Here is a 20,952-nt window from a genome sequence, read left to right on the forward strand (position 1 = left end):
GTCGATGGTACGTGACCTTGTGCGTAATGAATTGCTATAGGCTTTATATCCAAGGATTTTAACAAAAACTAGAATATGCCGCATGCGGCGTAAGGGATTTCAACGACGGCACTCGTGAATCTCATGCGTTGCATTCCACGCGGCTGAAGCGATAAGAAAGTAAATTGTGTTCAAAACAAACACAATTCTCGTGCCGAATGCCCATGTTTGCCGATAAATACAGAAATAAAGAGTACAATTCTATTTTATGATTTTTAGTTCATGCTAGTGCCATCTCTGAACGATACAGGCAGTAGTCCCGGAATGAATGTAAAATATACAAATTTTAAGAAAATGAACATTTCTTAAAAATTTGAAGAGTAGTCTCAATAATCTCAATCATCTTAATAATCAATCAGTGGAGAGCATGCCAATCAATATGGATTGAAACCTTAAAAAACTGTAATAATAATAAATAATTAACACTCATTGGCTTTAATATAAGAAATAGTTTATTTCTGTGGTTGTCTGTTGCATTCCATCCAGAACTGCCTACTTCCTAGTCTAGTTTGAGAATAACTTAATTAATTTTAGATAAGTATCACTAACATTAGATAGACATATAAAAATAATATTGAACAATGTTCGGAGGAAGAAGTATTTTTCTGTATAGAAGTAACACTTGTGCTTCTCACAATAAAGCCCTTCCTTGCAGTCATATTTCACATCAGATACACAAAACAATTTCTGTGCCAGATGCACATTACAATGAATTATGTATTCATGGATTTATTTGATAAAACTGTTCAAACATCGATATTGTTATAAATTAAACTTTCTTACAGCACAATTAAATATCGCGACGAGTTAACAGTCAAGGATAAAATTATTGAAATCAATTGAAGGATAGTCTTTTCATTCCGTGCTTCTAACTGATGTTGTATGTAATTGCGTTAAATGTCAGCACAATCGGTTTGAACAATATCGTGGCCGGGTTCAAATTCATTCACAGTTTCGATTTGTTTGTTTAATTCAAATGTTTTTGATAAGATACCGCACGGTCGGGTTCATTTCACGCCTGTAACTCGATCTCGGATTGATTTATTGATAAGTGAACAAATTAATGTCACTTGTACTTAGAATGTAATTGGTTGTGTCACGGTGTTGGTCCCGTGTCTTTCTTTGCTTCGTCGGTGGCTGCGGGTTTAACATCTTCTTTTTCTTCGCCTGAAACAAACAGATTCAATGTTACAATGGTATATTTATAAAAACTTGCAGTAATAAGTACCTTTCTCTACTTTAACCTCTTCTTTTGCTTTTTCTTCAGTCGCACTCTCCTTGTTCTCGCCCTTATCTAACCGTGGACGTTTTCTACCCTTGTAACTCCTGTTGTCTCTCCTGCCACCTTCGCCTTCATCTTCACTGTCCGAGAATTCGTTTTCTGGTACGATGCGTTTGTCCAGATCCTTCTGCGGTAGCCTCTCATCTTTGTCGACCTTGTCTTCAGTGTCGGAATCTTCATTGATAGCATCCTCGGGAATTGCTTGAACTTGCACGCCGGGCGCATGCGGTAACATTCTCAGATTCTCAAACAGACGCGTTTTGATCTTCTCCAAATATTCTGTCGTGTTTTGATTGGCCATGTTGCTCGGGCTGATGTGTAACTTGAAGTCCGGACCGAAATATTCAAAGTAGTCGTTGTAAGGCAGTTCATTAGCGATTTCTACGCCTAGTGCTACAGATGTTTCGTAGGTCCACGCACGCGAAACATTACGAATCGTGTAACCACCGCCACCGACCATCATAAATGGAAGGCCGTACTTCTTAACAAACTCCACACATTTACCATGTCCACGGACTGTCAGATTGAAGCAACCCAAACGATCGCCGGTTAAAGAATCAGCGCCGCATTGAAGTACCACAGCGCTGGGCTGGAAAGTTTCCATAACTTTGCTAATGATTGGCACGAAGATGCTTTCGTACGATTCGTCGTCCATACCATCGCGTAGAGGAATGTTCACAGCGTAGTATTTGCCCTTGCCTGCACCAATATCACGCAAGTCACCTGTTCCCGGAAAGTATTCACCATACTTGTGGAAAGAGACGGTCATAACACGATCAGTGGTGTAGAAAGCTTCCTCGACACCATCGCCATGATGCACGTCGATATCAATGTATAATACTCTTTGGTGATATTTCAACAATTCAAGAATGCCCAGGACAATGTCATTAACATAGCAGAATCCGGATGCTTCTGATTTCTTAGCGTGATGCAGACCACCACCCCAATTGATACAAATTTCAGACGCTTGCTTATTCAGTTTCACAGCCGCAGCAACTGAACCGCCCGCGGACAGTTGGCAAAACTCATACAGTCCATCAAAGACGGGACAATCTTCACCAACATTAAACCGTTGCATTTGTTTGTTATATTCAGACATGTTATCTGGTCGGATGGACCGTAGGAATCGGATGTAGTCGTCCGAGTGGAACTTTGTCATTTCGTCCGCGGTAGCTTTGTGTGGACGCTGGTAATCAACACCAATAAAAATTAAAAATCATTTGAACAGTTCAAAACACGCGGAAAACTTACGTATATCTCCATCTTTCTGTACAACCCATAGTTGAGCAGTAAATTATGAGTCATGCGTATGCGGTGCGGTTTCATGGGATGTCCCTGCCCATAGTAATAGTTGCCAATATCACCTGAAACGTGATACAAATTGCGATAATTAAATCTCAAATTACAAAATTATCGGTGAGATGACCATGTTCGACTGCCATACAATGTCGATGCACCGTAGAAAGTAGCATCGTAGCGCCGCCATACTACCGCGTCGACCAATCAGAGCGCGCGGACGACTACGGTACTTCGACCAAATGTCGAGTCTACGGCGGGCATCTCGACTTATAGATACGAAAATCGTACAAGCCTTTACAAAACCGTGTAATGATCATATTTACACAATTAAAAGCACAAACTGCCAGTATTAACACAGGAAACAGTAAAATATCATTGATAACTAAGCTTAAACGTGATATAATTTCCAAAAATTTGTTTCTTTCCGACAATGATTGAAAACGAATGCCGCCAACCGAACGCATTTTGCTGATAGGTTAGATGAATAATATTGCGGGAAAATAATAAAATGTACTCACTGTCGTAATAATAGCAGACGCGCTTCTTGCTGTGCGGCTGCAACGCCATAATGTGTTGTGATTATTAGCGGGGGCGCGCACTGATTGCGAATAAAATCAGGAAAGACGTTCGAAGTCCGCGCACCAAACCGCAAAGGACGCCAGCAGACTAAACAAGTCAACAAATGCTACTTCACTTTACAAATTGACACGCCAGAGGCGCGCGAGTACAAATTCGGATGGCGCATGCGTATCATGCGTCATTCAAATTAATTTATTACGATATCATTAATCTAAGTATTCAATTACAATATATCATATTACGTAATTAATTATTGTATTTATTAATTAATTATTTGTAATAGGCGAGTTTGATACTTATCAATGATTAAAACATTAGAATAAAATGAATCAATTATTTGCAAAAGTTTGACGTAAATTTTGCCAATAGAATCACTAATAAAAGAAGGTCACGGCATATGTTATCTAACATCCGGACAAATATATAAATGCGCCAATATTAATATTTTTGAATTGTTAAAACCAAAGTAGGCATAAATAACATACTACCGGAACAATAAAAGACAAACATTAACTCACACTCGATTTTGAGATTAGATTATAACCTTGGTTAGGATTATAAGAAAATAATTATCTACATATTCGGTTTTATTAATTCAAGTATTCGAATTTTAACAAGTTTCATAACTCAGATGGTAATAATTTAATTCAAACCACGTTCGGAAATCAAACGGCAATGCAAAGACAACGATGGCAAATTTTCCGATGAGTAGGAGCGTACATTCAAGCAGCCAAAAGTAAGAACTTACATACTATTACACTGCAGCGATTACATTCTTGCCTTTTTAATGACTGAGCACTTTCTCCTGGGCGCGTTCGTGATTCTCACAAGAGTTAATTTTGTTATGTACATACAACACTAACAGTATCCACATTTCAGATTCAAGTGACAAGTTTTCATTATTATTGCATGAGCCACAGGCCTCACAAGTCTGGAATTCTTTATCAAATTGCAATTTTGTAGAAATTAATAATCACATTCAAATATTTCTAAATTTGACTTATATTGCTAATAGTTTTCGTTGTCTCAACAAATTTTTTACTTGGAATTGTATGTTTTCTTTCTTACAAAACAATAAAAATCATATAAACATCCAAACAGAAGCGAAAAAAACATTAATTCTTTAAATTTCCAGATAAATATGTTTTGGCTCGTGTCTTGCAATTGTTTTGTGGCCATTAAATTATCTAGTCTTCTAAGTCAAAAACTCTAACAAACGAATTCACAGATTTTTATGCATTTATCAGAATAAGTGTAGTATAATTGTTTAAACAGAACTTAAATCAAGTTGTACTTATTTTTCAACATCTATACTACACTTATGCGCATCATTCTAAATCTAAATCCATGTTAATTCAAATGTCATTAAACATATGTATATAATGAATTAGAACAGTGTATAATACAACATAATGTATAGCTTTATGTATACATCATCTCCGCCATCGAACTCATCTTTTTCGGAATATGCACAAACGTCTCAAAATAACTGGCCAATTCGTCAATGGTCACGTCACACGGCGGAGACATACGCGCTTGATGCGAGCATGACGCGTTCACATTCGAGCTGTCCGTTTTTTCCGTTCTCGACGTAGACGCACCACTCTTAGATGTTCGAACTGATTTAAAACTTGGCAATGAATAGTCCTGCACCCCATCATTGGCATTTGCTAGACTCAGCTGCTGGCAGCCATCAACAATGCTCCTAAAATCAGTCTCTTGCCCCTCAGCAGCACAATCTCCAAACAACTTCTCCAACTTAAGTCTTTGCTCATCCTTATTCTGAGCCGACTTCTTCACACAATTACATTTGGAACATTTGTTTAGTATTTTTAGCACAGGCTCTTTGAGTATCTTCTTATTGATGTTCCGCTTGAAGCTGGTGGTGTTTTTCACTCGATTGATGTGGTGTTTGCATGTGCATGCAGTTGTGCTGAAGATGTTGATGCTGGAGAGCGACTTGGACCTCTTGCGCCTCATAAATGGATTTGGTACTGTCTCTGGGGTGGTGATAGGTTTCCTAGTGCTGCTGCTGGTGCTGGATGAGGCTGTTTCCAGTTCGAGTTTCTCAAACGCTTGCACTACGACTGGCTCGTCAGACATATTGACAAATTGACTAAAAAGACACAGTTACATAGCAATTACAATTAACACACAACACAAAACGCGAGCGATAAATTCGGGTCAAGGATTGACGGATGGATTGTTTTCGCATGCCAAACTTACGTGTGTCTCGAGATGTGAATTGCATATTTCGCACGGCGACCGCGTGGGCTCTACTTCCTCGGTGCGATTTATAGATGACAAACGTAAATCGTACGATGCAAATACCGCGTAAATCGTTTTGATGATTACCAAAAAAAATCAAGATGTTTACGTTCTGTCCGTGCTGCGCTCGACTCCAAAACACAAATACTGATGACTAATAATAAAAGAAGACGCAATGCACGCGCGCAGTACGCATGCGCCGTGTGGAAATTTCTAGAATATCAGCACATTTAACGTACGCGTGTTTATAAATAATCGGCAACTGTGCGACACTCGAGCGAAGAATTCACCGACTTTACTGTGGTTTAACTTTGTATACTTAAGCTTATACATGCACTGGATCATGTTAATTAAACGACCCACGCGCGCTGAACAAATGAAGTGATGACGGTTTCCTTTACAAGTGTTTCCCTTTTAAAGGTAGGCAAACTGAACACAAATAATTTTGTTTCAACAATAATAAACCTGTTACAATAAAATATGTCATAATCCCTGGCGAAACAAAACACACACCAGTTGGTTTACCATCTAACAGGTATATTCACAAATAGAATAATAAATCATTAAGTACATATTGTGTTTTACCATAATAATTTGTATGTATGTATATAAAATTTATGAAAATCATCTCTCATCAAATGCACAAGAATTTCTACCCACTTCTGCCTGTAAAGAAACACACAAAACATTTGCACTGGCATGTTCAAGCAAGAACCAACCATACAATCAATCACTGGCATATTTTCATTATGTGTAAAGAAAGTCCTTACACGCCGCTTATGCGGACAGGTAAGCCTTGATGGCCGCTGTGTCTCTATCCAGCCAGGCGGCATTCAACCTGATAGTTTCCACTGCTTGCTGAACGGTTCTCTCAGTACCCGGCGATTTGTGATCTTTGAAGAACTGCTCCACTTCAGTGGCCAATTCCTCGCTTGCGAAATTCTCGGTTGTGAACTTGACGAGTCGCGCCATGAGGAAACCACCCTGGTAGCGATCGATCAGAACCTTCCAGTTATCTTTGAAGAACTGCCAGGCAAGTTTACGGCCCGGGGGTGTCATCGCTACAGACATGATGACGAAAACTGTATCCTGGGATCTTACTTCCTCCTAAAAATCATAAACAAATTACAAATTTATATGACTTTCTATTCTGTTAAAAATAAATTTAAGCACTTACAGACATGGCAAACTCTAGAACTTTCGCCAACTGGCTGACATCTTTGCTAGCACCAAGAGCACGACTAATACGATCTTTCTCCTCATGCAGATCTGCGGATCTGTAGAGCTTCAACATGGTGTCATATGTTTCAGCACCACCAGCACGAAGCACAGCTTTGTAACAAGCGCTGCGAAGATCAGCAGGTAACGTTGGTCCATTTCCAATGTGAGTAGCAAAACGTTTCTTTGCCTCGGCGATAGTAGTTTCGTCATCTAACCACGCCAAACGTCCAAGTACTAAACCGCGCAGCAATGTGTCCAGATGACTCTCATCTGGCGATGGGTTCCAGCCCAATCTCTTGGAGATTTGTGATAACAAATCCCTCTCATACTAAATCAATAAAATTATAAGTCATACAGAAATTTAACTTAATTAAACTAAAAATACCTTTCTGAAAGCATCTGCACAATCGGTATGCGACAACAAAACACTGATCTTCGCCAAAATGTTGGTAATAGACGACCAGACAGTGTAGTTATCCTCCGCCTCAAAAGCCTTCATCAGTTTCAACACCTCTACGGTACTGGTATGCCCAGCTTGAACCATGGCAAACAATTCATCCAACAATCCAAGACGATCCAAAGGCGGCAGACTACGATCGCGAATAGCCGGCTCCAATCTTTCCAACATCTCAACCGGATACTGCGTCCTGTAGTACCCAATGGTTCCCGGGTTTACTTTGATCCAATCATTCGGCCCCACATCAGGTACAAAGAGCTCTCCTGTCTTTGTCTTCAAGACAGTGCTCGCCGTTTCCACGCCTGGATTCTTCGAAGTGGAAACAGAGATCGGAATCATCCACAAATACTCCTCCTTTGGATGAACACCATCTGCGCAGTACTTGCTCTGTTCCAAAGCAAGCGTGCAACCTTTCCCATCAGCCGCATTAGCATAAGATACCTTCACAACAGGGAAACCCATCTGTTTGGTCCAGGTAGACATAACATCACCAACTGGTTTCTTGCTGGCTTCTTCCAAAGCACCCCAGAGATCTTCTGTGAATGTATTCTTGTACTGATGTCTGGTCAAGTACAGATTCATGCCCTTGCGGAAATCCTCGTCTCCGATGTAGTGGTGCAACATGCGGATAACAGACGCACCTTTGTTGTAGCTGATATCATCGAAGATTTCATCGATTTCAGATGGGTGACCAACAGGTACTTCAATCGGATGCGAATTGCGGAGACAATCGAGTTCGAGCGCGCGGATATAGATATCTGTGACGAACTGTGTCCAGATATCGTACTTGGGAACAGATGATTAACGCAAAGGAACTCCACAAACGAAGCATAGCCTTCATTCAGCCACAGATGCGTCCACCATTCCATGGTGACCAAATTACCGAACCACTGATGTGCGAGTTCGTGTCCAACGACCAAAGCAATCCATTGTTTACGGACTGCTGATGTGTTTTGCGGGTCAACTAACAAACATGTTTCCCTAACACATAAAAAAAAACATAAATTGATATTCGTCCAAAAACTAAATTTAGAATATTTGCTATTCATGCAAACGTATTTTTTGCATACCTGTAAGTAACAAGCCCCCAGTTTTCCATAGCACCAGCACTGAAGTCCGCAATGGCAATCAAATCAATCTTCGGCAGCGGATAAGCAATATTAAAATACTCTTTATAATATGGCAACACTTTGGTAGCAACCTCCAGAGCAAACTGCCCTTGTTCCTTCTTCCCTCTAGGTGTGTAAACACGAACTAACACTCCATCAGTAGACCTATCTTCAACATAATCATATTCGCCCACAACGGCAGCCACCAAGTATGTAGACATGATCGGAGTGGTTTCGAAATCATATCTGAGCAGATCCCCGCAGGGATTCATGGTTTTAACGGGCATATTTGAAAGCGCGACAAGTTTCGGTGGTACAATCAGAGAGATGTCAAAAGTGGCTTTGCATGCCGGTTCATCCCAACAGGGGAAACACCTGCGAGCGTCTGTGGATTCAAACTGCGTGACAGCAGCGTACTGATCTTCTCCCTGCTCATTCACATACTTGCTGCGGTATAAACCCTTCATTTTATCATTGATTTCGCCTGTGAATTCCATATGCATGCTCCAGGAACCTGTCGCAAGTGGTTCTTCGAGTAGTATCTCAGCCGTCTCATTTTCCACGGATATGTTTATCGCCTTCGGTGATAAAGTATTTTTCGAGGGCCCGACGATGAGGACTTTGTTGATTGCCAAGTCGAGCGCATTTAAGATAATTTTATTTGTTGGGCTGAGAATCTAGAATAAATACGAGAATATGTAATTTATATTACTTAGTAAAGCAGTTTGTTACTGTGGGTGATCACCCCAAGCCCAAAGTCTACAAACAGAGGTTTTTGTGTGATAAGATAAAATGGTCGATCATATATGATGTATCAAGAGCATTGCAGCGAAAGTGTGAGAGGCACGTTGAGTGCCGCGAGTTGCGACTAGCGGCGAAAGCGTGCCGTGGCGTATATGCACAAGGCCGGCATATGTTGTGCGCAGACCGTGGAGAGAAAGTAACCTACCTCAAGCTGAATGTCCACCTCGCCGTCGAAGGCGAATGTCTTGAGATTCGGCGTGATGCAGAGCTTGTAGTGTTTGGCCTGTACCGTCGCCGGCAGGCGCTCGAAGGGTTTCGTCGTCTCGGGCATGATGTGCGTCGCTGGGGTTTGCTGCGCGATCGTTGAGTACTCTCGTATGGCACCGTCGCTGCTGCCAATGGCTCGCCGACTGCTGTGCGCGCTCGTGTAGCGATCGGCGCGGCGCCCCAAAAACAACACTGACACGGCAACCGACTGAACCGAAGGCGCGCACCACGGGCGAGTCGCGGCGACGAGCAACGGCGACGATGCTAACCGGCCGGCGAGCGGGGTGAGCGGCGCTGCTAACGGTACAATCGGTGGGATCGGCGTTTTGCGAGCACGAGGAAACCGTTGCTCGCCTTGCTGCTCGTTCTGTGGGGTGATGAATGAAGCTGATGGATGGCGCAGACGTTGGGCTTGTCGGGTTTCTTCGAATACGCGGCGCAGGCAGAACAAACGCTTGGATTCTTTCACATTGGTGAAAACTGATTTTGAGCGACTAGCCACCAACATGACAATTAGAATTTATTCGATTGCTGCACGTGGTTTTGGCTAGGTTTGGTGAATTTATATTTAGAAATTAGTTTGAATTGATCTAAAACGAAAAAAATACTTATAAAAGATTAAAATAAATTATTTGTCAAACAATTTAATTGTATATACATGACATGTAATGAAACAAAGCGATTGTTTTATTTTTATTATTACGATTAGAATACGATATTATTTGTATGACAACTTGTTGCAATCTTTACAACAATGTATAAATTTCTACGCGAATGAAAATGACCATAGATGGCGACACTGGGATATTGACTAAAATGACTCGCGAAAACTTTTCGTGAAGCGAAACGAAAACACAAAATATTTTGCAAATCATTGTCACAATTAACTTTTCACTGTTTTATACTTCGCACATCACAACTTGCCCAATAAAACTCCTGCAAGTCGATGCAATAAATGCATATGTATCAAAATCTAAGTAAGAAATAAAACATAACATAATAAGTATATTTTTATAACAACAATAGATACATATTATTACATTACAGTCAATTAATTAAATAGGCTCTCATACATAACAGCGTATTCTCCAAGTCGTTCATCTATAAAATAAAATTAAGTTTCATTGCTTGATTTTCTATAATTTCACAAGTGTAGTTTAATATTCTATTACTATTTACCTTCCCATGCCTTGGAAAAATGAGGATTAGACTTGAAATAGTGCAATGCACTATGAAACAAAGCTGGATCACCAGACGTCTTGGCAGCATCCAAGAATTTCCGCACACTGACATTATCATTGCCCAGTTTTAACGCAGACAGCAATTGTCCTTGACTTAACAAAACCTCTTGAATCTCCTCCACAGCATCTACAATTTAAAAATAATACATACATCTCATTAACAGAAAAAGTAATATTTTCTTACTTAATCGCATCAACATATCTAAAGCAAGTTGTGAAGCTGCTGGATGAACATTTCCCAATGAAAGTAAAAGACATGCCAGTGGTTTGGAATCAGACACGACGCCATATTGCAAAAGTTGTTGCAATGAAGAAAACTTCTTTCTTCGCACCTGAATATTATAAATTGTTATTTATTTAATTATTAAAATGGTAATTTTTAGTCTTACCAGAGTTGTTAATAACATTTCGTTGATATTATGTTGAGCAGGTATGGAATATTCGGATAAAGATGTGACAAATGCGATTAAAATCCATTCTAGTTTCTCAAATTGCTCATCCTTATCCAACTGTTGTAGGATATTATTATAAATATCAATTTGTTCAATTAGCACTGGTGGTTTGCAAGCCTGCTTGGAATTAATCGGCGCATTCGCCGGCGATGCAATTTGACTGGTTAGCTCGCCTTCTGCCCATGCGCGGTAGACATGGTTTATGTGATTGAAGAACTCGCGGATTTTCTTCAACGGTGGTCGGTCTTGTTTAATTGTTAACAATAAAACCTAAAAAAGACACAATTGAACACTTTATGCACATGTATGCAACATTTTTAAAACTTTACTTCTAACAGAACATCTTTTCCGCCTTCTCTTTTTAATATCAATTGTGCACAAATACCCAAATCCTGAATTTGCTGACAAAGTTCGCGTAGACATAAGTTTAAATGCCATAAACAACCAAGTTTTGCATCAATTACGATATTTGGTTGGAATACAACCCAATTAGGCGAATCTGAAATACAAAGCATCAAAACGAATTAATTTATTAAACTTTTGGATGTTTTTACTTACAAAGTTCACAAACATGAGTCTGTGGTTCAACCAAACCTGGCACAGACAACGTAGCGGGTTTTAATGATCGTGCTGGTGCAATTGGCGTGTGGTAAGTGACATTTCCATCACTTTCAATTGGTAATGCAATATCAAATACCAAGGAACTTCTGGAAGCCTTTAAATTAAATGTTTAACTATAAAAACCTCTTCTGATACTTGAAAATTACCTGATGATGAATTAAAACTAAGTTGTCCACAATATTAATAGCAAATCGTCCGGTTAAGCCCAGCTTTAACACATGACTTTTCACTGGAGCTTGGCCCAATCCATTCAAAGTATGAATATGAACCTCTGCAGTTTGTACACCACTCTGATGTCTAAGAATCAGCACTGATAAAACCCCATATAGAGTTGATAATGTCACATCTCTTTCTAATGCCATGCGCCCAGGTTCAGCTATTTAAACAAAAACAATTTGTATTTAAATTATACACTTAATTAATTCATTGTTTACTTTCAACTTTTGGTAGTTTACTAATAGAACCAGGTTTAAACACAACTGGTTGCAGATGTGATCCTTGTGCAGATGCCAAAAGTGCTGTTTTACTCACTGAACACCACACAAACCATTGAATGGTAACTGATAATGTTTTAAGATGCTTTAGAGAGCGTTTCTCTGGTATCACAAGATAGAGTTCCACACTATGGTCAGTCATGAATGCAACTTCATTGTTCTGTGACCATACAAAGCCCACAATTGCTGAGTTTTTCTTGCATTGTTGGCTGTACTCTGTTTCTACTGTCATGCTATTGAAATTCATGAATTCCACTGAAGTTGTTGTTCTTTGCACTGCCAAAATCTTCTGATCCAGAGAGAATTTAATGGAGATAACTGGCCCATGATCTTCCATTCGAAAGTTGATTGGTTTTGTGTTTTCATTTGGACCTTTCACCACAACGCCCATTACTCCACCCGAACGTACAGCAAAAACCTTGCAAATTATTTTTGTTTAGAATTGTTTAAATTACTATTTTTGATGTATTACTTACTTGCTTATTTGAGTCATCAAAGAAAACATTTGTGACTTGATTTACTGCTTCAAAACGCACGGGGTTTTCAGATAATTCTAAATATGCGTTAGACGATGCACTCGTGGACATTTTAGTGAATTTATGTTTTAATGTTAATTCAGTAAAAGAAAACAAAACAATTGGGTTGTTATCATGATATGTATAAATGTGTTTTGCCAAGTGTTAACAGGTGAAACCACTACACAAAATATCAAACAAAGTCAGCTGTTTAAAGTTGGGTTACGTAGTTTATTTCGCAAGGAACTGAAATGATGCACTAGGATTTGGTTTATCGACTTTAGAAGCAGTTTTACTGCTTTATTATATGATTATCTCAACATATATTGAATAGACACGTCAAATATACAACTATTAAACATAAAGGGTCGAGTGAAACGTTCTCCACAGACAAAACCAACGACGTTTGGAATCAATCGTTCACAAAATAACTCTTTAATCATTATTTAGTGAACACAATGAAATTCAATTGATTAACAGAATATCAGCATTATATAGACTTAAGATTTGACATCGAATATTTATATTGTTTTAAAAAAATAATAAAATGAACACTGGAACTTTCCACTCAACAAGCGCACCTTCCCCCACCACTTTTTACGGGTAGGCTACAGCCTACCGGTTTCTAAACTCTTCTCCTTCCCAGTTTTTGGTTCACATCGCGCTCAAGGGTCGGTATAAATCATGTAAATCATGTACAATAAACAATTATCTACAGAAGATATATTTATATATGTGTACCTATAACAATAGCATAACAATAAATATGTCACAAACATTCAAATACACTAGTATGCACACTGGCACACCTGGTGCAAATAGGAACAAACATCACAAATCACTTTTTATATGAACCTCATGGTGGGTATTCAACGTTTGCCATTTTGTATTCTGTGCAAATTATAGTACATGCCCTTCTGGGCCAGAAGCTGCGTATGCGTTCCCAATTCATGTACAACCCCTTCGTTAATCACACAAATTACATCTGCGTTTTGAATCGTGGACAAACGATGAGCAATCGTAATGCAAGTACGTCCTTCTTTCGCTTTGTCCAGGGCTTCTTGCACAATCTGTTTACAAAAAAAGTCAGTAATTAATATTAATTCAAACAATTAAATTAATTAATTCCCACCTTTTCACTCTCGGTGTCCAAAGCAGAAGTGGCTTCATCAAGCAATAAAATTTGTGGGTTTCTCACCAATGCACGTGCAATTGCCACCCGCTGTTTTTGACCTCCAGATAATTGAGTCCCCTTGTCACCCAGAGGTGTACTATAACCCTACACAAACATAATTCACATTAAAAATAATAATTAATCACTTGATGATATATTAATACTTACCAAAGGCAATCCAACAATAAAGTTGTGCACATTAGCTTGCTTCGCGGCTTCGATAACTTCCGCTTCGGTCACTTCCCGAGAATTATCTCCGTAAGCGATGTTTTCACCAATGGTACGATCAAACAAGTTGGGTTCTTGTGATACAATACCCAGATTTGCACGTAAATCAGCGAGAGTAATCGATTTCACATCCTTGTTGTTAATGGACACAGTGCCGGAGGTAGGATCGTAGAATCGTTCAATCAATTGAATGATGGTGGACTTTCCACAGCCGCTGGGACCCACAAGTGCGATGGTCTTACCACGCCCCACGAGCAAATTCAACCCGCGTAGAATTTTCATATCTGGACGCGTTGGGTACTTGAACTCGATAGAGGAATAGTTAATATCGCCATAATATGAATCCGCAACGATAGGATTAGTGGGATCTTGGACTTTGGGTTCTCTTTTCAGCAGTTGGAATACTTTAGATGCAGCCATCAAACCCTTTTGGAAATTTGGTGTAAAAGCCAAAGCGTTGGCAATTGTAATTGTACCCATAATCAAAGACTGTGTAACTCTAAAAGATTCAGCAAAATTAGATAAAACAAAAGAAAATTTTAGGTTAAACTTACTTTAAGACTTTTCGTATGATAAGTCATCTGTACGAATCAGATATCCTCCGTAATACATACAAGCCGCAAACGCAAAGAACATAATACTTCTGGCAATACTCAAAACTCCAGCTCGGTAATGTGTGTTGAATTTCGCCTTTTTAATGTACGGTAACAACTCCTCGACATATTTTCCATGGAAAGTAGATTCGTTACCCAAAGAAGCAACAGTTCTAATTTGTGACACCGCTTCCACTGCAAGTTTTGTCGAATTCTCCAAACTTTTTCTGTAACCAGCTGTTTCATTCATCATCATCTTTTGCTGTAGGAATACAGATACCATAATAATCGGAGCAAAAGCTAACGCCAGTAATCCCAGACGCCATTCGTAATACATCGACAAACCAAGCGAAAGAGCCAAAGTAGCAATCGATTGGAAAATGGTACCAATACGCTGACCAGTCGCACCTTGAATGTTTGCTGCTTCACTCGATAACTTTGCACAAAGCGCACCGACGCCATTCTCTTTCCTATCGTACCATCCAATTTCCTGTTTTAACATCGCGCCAAACATCTGACTTCTGATTCGCATCACAAGCTTTTCGCCAGCGTCTCCAAACATGTAAATCTGTAAGAATGTTGCAACTCCAGCACCAACTCCAGCAGCAACGAAGTAAATACAGTAAATGTCAGTTTCATCACGGATTTTCTTTTCGTTTTCATATTGCAGCACACCGAGAATATCACCGAAGAGAACTGCAAAGATTGGCATAGCGAAACCCATAAACGCAGAGGCTATAACACCGATAACAATCTGCAGCAATTCTGGTTTGTTTAAACTTATGACCTTCATAAGAGAAACATCCTTAATAAGAGCATCTTCTTCTTCAACTTCTCGGGGACCAGAGTGATCAGGCGTAACGTCGTCTTCTTCAGTTTCATCAATAGCAACAACTTGATTATCATCTTCGTCAACTGTAGCCACTTGGTTTGTTACTAAATGATAGTATTCCTTTTGCAGAGCCATGAGTTCAGCATGTGTTCCATCTTCGACAGCTTGACCTTCCTTGATCACGACAATACGGTTGGCGCCACGGATGGTTGATAAGCGATGAGCAATGATGATGGTTGTGCAATCCTTACTCGCCTGCAAATTGAATTCGTTTAATTATCAGATTGTATTGAATTAATGAGTGTTTTACGTTATCTAAAGCTGCTTGCACTTTGGCCTCGCTGTTGGTGTCCAAAGCTGAAGTGGCTTCATCCAAAAGTAGAATACTGGGTTCCCGAACAAGCGCACGCGCAATAGCAATGCGTTGTTTCTGTCCACCGGAAAGCTGAGCACCGCGTTCGCCCACCATTGTATTGTATCCTTCCGGAAGGGCAGAGATAAACTTATGCGCGTTGGATTTCTTTGCTGCACGTTCAATGTCTTCCATTGTGGCCCATTTGTAGCCATAACGAATGTTTTCTGCGATTGTGGTACCAAAGAGGACAGGTTCCTGTCCAACCACGCCAATGTTGCTCCTCAAAAGAGATAGATCTAAAGTTGTCAGATCTTGACCATCTAAATACACAGTGCCTACATCCGGATCGTAGAATCTTTGAATCAGTTGGATACAGGTTGATTTTCCACATCCGGAACTTCCTACCAACGCCACAGTCTGACCAGCTTTGATTGTCAAATTCAAACCTCTCAAAATCTACAAATATTAACATTAACACTAATTTTTATGAAAAAATATTTAATTAATGTATTACCTCCACATCAGGTCTTGACGGATAGTTAAATTTAATATCTTCAAAGACGATATTTCCCTCGAATTTATCAGGTTGTACACCCTTGCCTTTGGAGGAGTTAATTTTTGGGATGGCGTCGATGACTCTGAAGATTTTAGCGGCCGCACCACGTGCCACGCCACGAATACTTCAATGTAGAGAAGACATGCCGAAATTCATGCTGCCCGACATCACGCGCTGAAGAACACTGTAACCATGTTGGCTGGTGTGTAAGTGCGTTTTTCTGGATCTGCAATTTCTTTTCTTTCATCGATGATAAGACCCACGCCATACCAGAAAGCAAGAGCGTAACTAGCATAGATGCAGAACCACAAAATACCGAAACCAATACCGGTCAACATAGAACGTCTAATGTTGTTGTCTCTAGCAAAAACTAAATGTTTTCATAACGATCTTGTTCCTTTTTGACCACCAAACGCCAAGACTGTTCGGACTATGCTGAAAACTTCTTCGGCAATGGTACCCGCTTGTCCGTAGGCTTCCAATTCGTTTTTGGATAATTTCGAAGTCAACTGCGTAATAAAACAGTCAAAATTAGATAAATTACTTTAGGGAAGTAAATTTTTACTTACATATGCGACAATACCCATGGAAATCATTGTAACTGGTAAAGAGATCAAACAAATCAATGCCAATTCCCATCCCTTGATCAACGCCATCACCAGACAACCAACAAACGACAGTTGGAAATGCAAAAACATGACGACTTTCTCTCCAATACCTTCTTCCAATTTCAACAGGTCACTGTAATTAATAAAAATGATTTTTTTGTTTTTAAATTTGATTGTTTTAAAACTTACTCTCCCATACGACTGGCAAAATCTCCAGATTGATGCACATCATACCAACTGACATCCTGGTTAGTACACGCTCCAAATAAAGCGACCGAATTCGAAAACTCTGGCGAATACCGGTGTAATTAAACAGAAGTGTTGATATGTAGCTGAAGACCAACATGCCTACACCAATGGCACAATTGTAAATCACGAACCATATGATGGCGTCTTCCAGTTTATCGCGAGCTTTGTCCATGTCTGCATCGGATTTCAAAGTTGCTTGTGCGTATTCAATCATGTCGCCGCCAAATCACAAATAACAACATATTCATAGCGGGAGCTGGCATACAGCCGCATTGCAAACGGCTGATACTGTTCCATGAAGCTAAAATTTGTCCAGGGCGGTGCCATAGCGAAACCGTATGTGTAAAATGATTTTGAGCCGCTTACCCTCTATGGGATTCCTAAATGTTTTATTGTGTATATTTACCAGTGAAGTGGGGCCATGGGGGACGCAACCTCCCAACCTCCTGCCTTATCTTTCCCTGAAACCTTAAAATCATTGGGGCCTCCTCAAATTTTCATGTGATAGGGCCAAGACAAAACTGTTCTGTTATTGAATTTTTAAAACTCTTACATCTTTTTAAGATATTTATTATTTAGATATGCTGTAAACGACAAATTTCCTTCTTACATTAAATGTATATTACTGTATTATTACTCGTATACCGTATATTACAATAATACCGTATTGTTTAAAACAGTTTTGGAAATAATAGAATACTTTTGCGATTTAAAAATGATAAAAACGATTACCGTGAGTTATCCTTTTTAGAAGATAGATGTATATGTGTCACCATGGACTTTTTGTAGATCTTTTATGATATACTCATTTCTCTTGAAATGGCTTTTACCTTATCTCATAAACTTTAGCCAATATTTGCAATAAACACCTTCACAAAAATATGTTTTACGTTACTTGCATTTAAAAATCGTTAAAATTCTCGACTGTTCTTAAGTTTAATATGTTTAATATGTTTAATATGTTTTGTAATAAATATATAAACTTTCCAATTTTAATTACCTGTCTCTTAAATAAAAACACACTAAAATCTGGTTGCAGTTTAAAAAATATAACCGTAAAACTGTGTTTCATACTATAAAATGCAAAAGCGTGTTGCCTACATAAAACTACATATATTATGGTACTTACGGACTGAGTGGATCATCCTTTTCGTCAGGGCCTTCATGGCCAAATTCACTCCTTCATCTCGACGGTTTACCAATTGTACGCGTCACCTAAAAAAAACGAACATATTTAGTACTCGAGTAATATGACAGAGCTTTATCCTAAAAATCGCGATAAGCCGCAGATAAATTGCGCCATTAGCGAATCTAGCGAGTCTAGAAATCGCCCAATAAATTATATCGATTACAACGCACAATCGATGAGCTCTATTCACGAGTTTAAAACCTTTTACCGAATTGTACCTTGACGCATGCCGTGCGATGATAAAATTATTTCGAGTTATTGGGTCTCGACCAAGAAATACTAGTCATTGCCACATGTGATGTATGATGTATCGATAACGACGTTGTGACTTCGGTTATCATTGATTGTTTCGACGTTTATAATAAATTAACGCAAATAAATAACAAATTGCACCTCACATCGCAAACATTACTTGTTATCCATGGTTGTTATGCGAATTATTTTTTGCTACATTGCAAACGCGGTCTTTGAACTACGTGTGACACTTTGGTTGTTGTTAATACTTCGAGTTGGTGAACGCAAATGACGAAAACGAGAGGTACTGAGGGTAGCAATGAAATTGAACTTGTGTAGAGGCTCCCACGTTAGCGAAAAATCAATAAACATACTTTATCGATTTACATACTAAACATAGTTACAAATGTTTAGACAATCATAATTAAATAAAGACATTCTTTGGTAAAAAAGAGAATAGAGTGTGTAAAACTTAACTTTTTGATATTCTTCGATGTATAAGTAGATAATAACAAAATGTTTGACATAATAAACATTGTAAAAGTTACATTTGGTGGTTACCATTAGCAACGTTAATAAAATTTACACCCAACAGAAAAAAATCCATTTGCGTCACATGGTTGACGAATGACATAATCGATTTTGCGATTATCGTTTACTTAATTTATGTATTTTTACCTGTAGATGCTTACATTATGCTTATTTTTGGATTAAATGTTTTTAAATTGACTTAAATCTATTTTAAAACTTACCTGATTTAATTGTTGCAATTTTGTCGCAATGTAATTCTTGAATCACAGTAACTGAACTAAATTAATTGAAATAATTAGTAATTAGTGATATCGATATCAACCATCCAGCCGGTGTCGATTTGTGAACTGAAGCAGAATTGCGCCAAGCTCTCACTGATATCTGTGAGATAATCGTTGACGTGTTAATTATCACTCTCCAGGAAAGAATGCCATCTCATCGATAACGAATATTATTGGAGATAAGAGCATTATGAGCATTAAACACAACAATCCAGCATCGATACTACTATAGAAATGTGTGTAATGTATGTATCTATATATTGTTGTTTTTTTTTCACGGGTTAAGCTAGTCACGTTGATAATGCGCAATGCTCTTAGTACCTTATATGAGTATATCGACTTTTTTTAAGTAAAAGTATTTTTTAGGTTTTTGGGTTTAAAAGTTTTAAGGTTAATGCGCATTTTAACTTTAAACAGTTATTAGCATATTTGTACGTTGTTTTAAATATTTCATTGGGAAAATGTTATAATTTTGAGGTTTTTGAATTGTTGCAAGCATAAATAAACACAAATGTATGGATGGTTGCGTTTTTATAAAAGCTTTGTAAATTGGTATGGGTGATATTTATACCGGAACTCAATCACTGGTTTCTGGGCTACTTACAATAAGCTAGACTCTAGAGGATTTTCTCTTATTATTCACTTCAGTTGTGAGAAATTGGATTGCAAAAATGTTTTACATAGATGATTTGACAAAATTCCTTTCTTGGCATTTAAAACATCATTACTTTATCTATGTATCATTATCAGCATGACTAAATAAAGTCATAAGAAACACACAAAAATATCAATAGGCTGTTTTATCGATAAATATACTTTTAGGAAGATGCTAAACAAATCATATATTTTTTCTACTTTCACCTTTAAAGCGTTTTAAGACACAAATAGTGGGACTTTAAACACGGACTGGCAAGGCCGTGACTAAAGTATTTTTCAGAGACTATGTGAAATGCAAAACACAAAAACATCAACGCAAAACTAGAGTGGAAGTAGAAAAAATAGCGTAAGCATCTCGTGGGTAAACGATGTTAAACACTTGATTGATTAAACGCTCGCTAAGTTCGCTCAGAATCAATCTCGTGAGTAAAACTGCCGTTTTGCCATGTGATACAAATATATTTTTATTTTATTTTAATATTTGTTTATAATGTTTTAGATTTTCCGAATTATGTTATTATACAAATTCTGTTACCTACTATTATGCTCAATGATTTATGGCATTGTTAAAAAACAAGAAACAATTTTTTAATCTATAAGCATTTACAAGTATAATTTACTTAAGTAAAGTAAGTATTTTAAATTGTTATCATTATTTCAGAATGTAGTGACTCAGAATGCGGGAATTTAAGATAAATTACAGACATAATTTAATATATTAAAGGTGGCATAACTAAAAAATACTCCAATCTGAGATTAATATTATCGATTGTTTCATTCATCATCATCTATCAAGTACGTGCTATTTTGCAAATCATTTTATAACCACTAAGCGCGCAGATGGTATCATGACTATTATTTTGATCAGGCTTTTAAA

General features: G+C 38.3%; 4 protein-coding genes, 1 long non-coding RNA gene and 1 pseudogene across 5 annotated transcripts; 1 reads left to right on the top strand and 5 right to left on the bottom strand.

Moving 5' to 3' along the window:
- Nucleotides 1-473: 473 nt before the first annotated feature.
- LOC135802258 (histone deacetylase HDAC1) lies at nucleotides 474-3,304 on the bottom strand. The gene is made up of 4 exons (XM_065315810.1): nucleotides 3,139-3,304; nucleotides 2,573-2,685; nucleotides 1,268-2,507; nucleotides 474-1,206 (listed from the first exon to the last, which is right to left on the bottom strand). Exons 1-4 carry the CDS (start codon nucleotides 3,185-3,187, stop codon nucleotides 1,136-1,138), a joined length of 1,473 nt encoding a protein of 490 aa, XP_065171882.1. The 5' UTR covers nucleotides 3,188-3,304; the 3' UTR covers nucleotides 474-1,135.
- Nucleotides 3,305-3,768: 464 nt separating this feature from the next.
- On the bottom strand, nucleotides 3,769-5,302 carry LOC135802374 (uncharacterized). The gene has a single exon (XM_065315955.1). It carries the CDS (start codon nucleotides 5,300-5,302, stop codon nucleotides 4,622-4,624), a length of 681 nt encoding a protein of 226 aa, XP_065172027.1. The 3' UTR covers nucleotides 3,769-4,621.
- Nucleotides 5,303-5,744: 442 nt separating this feature from the next.
- Nucleotides 5,745-6,656, top strand: LOC135802375 (uncharacterized). Its single transcript, XR_010550540.1, has 2 exons — nucleotides 5,745-5,887; nucleotides 6,343-6,656. It is a non-coding gene; the product is annotated as an uncharacterized lncRNA (long non-coding RNA).
- On the bottom strand, nucleotides 5,984-9,908 carry LOC135802372 (puromycin-sensitive aminopeptidase-like). Its single transcript, XM_065315953.1, is given in 6 exon segments — nucleotides 5,984-6,574; nucleotides 6,645-7,016; nucleotides 7,074-7,933; nucleotides 7,936-8,126; nucleotides 8,216-8,931; nucleotides 9,204-9,908. Coding segments are annotated over 6 exon segments (3,039 nt in total). The 5' UTR covers nucleotides 9,774-9,908; the 3' UTR covers nucleotides 5,984-6,244.
- A 342-nt stretch (nucleotides 9,909-10,250) lies between these two features.
- LOC135802373 (regulator of MON1-CCZ1 complex-like) lies at nucleotides 10,251-13,179 on the bottom strand. The gene is made up of 9 exons (XM_065315954.1): nucleotides 12,550-13,179; nucleotides 12,014-12,491; nucleotides 11,726-11,955; nucleotides 11,517-11,673; nucleotides 11,288-11,457; nucleotides 10,896-11,228; nucleotides 10,691-10,838; nucleotides 10,445-10,633; nucleotides 10,251-10,366 (listed from the first exon to the last, which is right to left on the bottom strand). Exons 1-9 carry the CDS (start codon nucleotides 12,658-12,660, stop codon nucleotides 10,317-10,319), a joined length of 1,866 nt encoding a protein of 621 aa, XP_065172026.1. The 5' UTR covers nucleotides 12,661-13,179; the 3' UTR covers nucleotides 10,251-10,316.
- A 117-nt stretch (nucleotides 13,180-13,296) lies between these two features.
- On the bottom strand, nucleotides 13,297-17,398 carry LOC135802370 (ATP-dependent translocase ABCB1-like; annotated as a pseudogene).
- Nucleotides 17,399-20,952: the final 3,554 nt, after the last annotated feature.

This window comes from Atheta coriaria, unplaced genomic scaffold (genome assembly GCF_025399875.1).
Source record: "Atheta coriaria isolate IRGN ID8LTWV9N9 unplaced genomic scaffold, Caltech_Dcor_3.1 hic_scaffold_16_pilon, whole genome shotgun sequence".
NCBI lineage: Eukaryota > Metazoa > Arthropoda > Insecta > Coleoptera > Staphylinidae > Dalotia > Dalotia coriaria.

What these genes read in the sequence shown, in the direction of transcription:
- LOC135802258 (XM_065315810.1), bottom strand. Translation starts at nt 3,187, where the DNA reads ATGGCGTTGCAGCCGCACAGCAAGAAGCGCGTCTGCTATTATTACGAC. An exon ending in CGTCTGCTATTATTACGACA is followed by an intron (nt 2,686 to 3,138) that starts GTGAGTACATTT and finishes ATCACGTTTCAG; the next exon opens with GTGATATTGGCAACTATTAC. An exon ending in AGAGGTTAAAGTAGAGAAAG is followed by an intron (nt 1,207 to 1,267) that starts GTACTTATTACT and finishes TGTTTGTTTCAG; the next exon opens with GCGAAGAAAAAGAAGATGTT.
- LOC135802374 (XM_065315955.1), bottom strand. Translation starts at nt 5,302, where the DNA reads ATGTCTGACGAGCCAGTCGTAGTGCAAGCGTTTGAGAAACTCGAACTG.
- LOC135802373 (XM_065315954.1), bottom strand. Translation starts at nt 12,660, where the DNA reads ATGTCCACGAGTGCATCGTCTAACGCATATTTAGAATTATCTGAAAAC. An exon ending in TTGATGACTCAAATAAGCAA is followed by an intron (nt 12,492 to 12,549) that starts GTAAGTAATACA and finishes ATAATTTGCAAG; the next exon opens with GTTTTTGCTGTACGTTCGGG. An exon ending in TAGTTTTAATTCATCATCAG is followed by an intron (nt 11,674 to 11,725) that starts GTAATTTTCAAG and finishes TTTAATTTAAAG; the next exon opens with GCTTCCAGAAGTTCCTTGGT.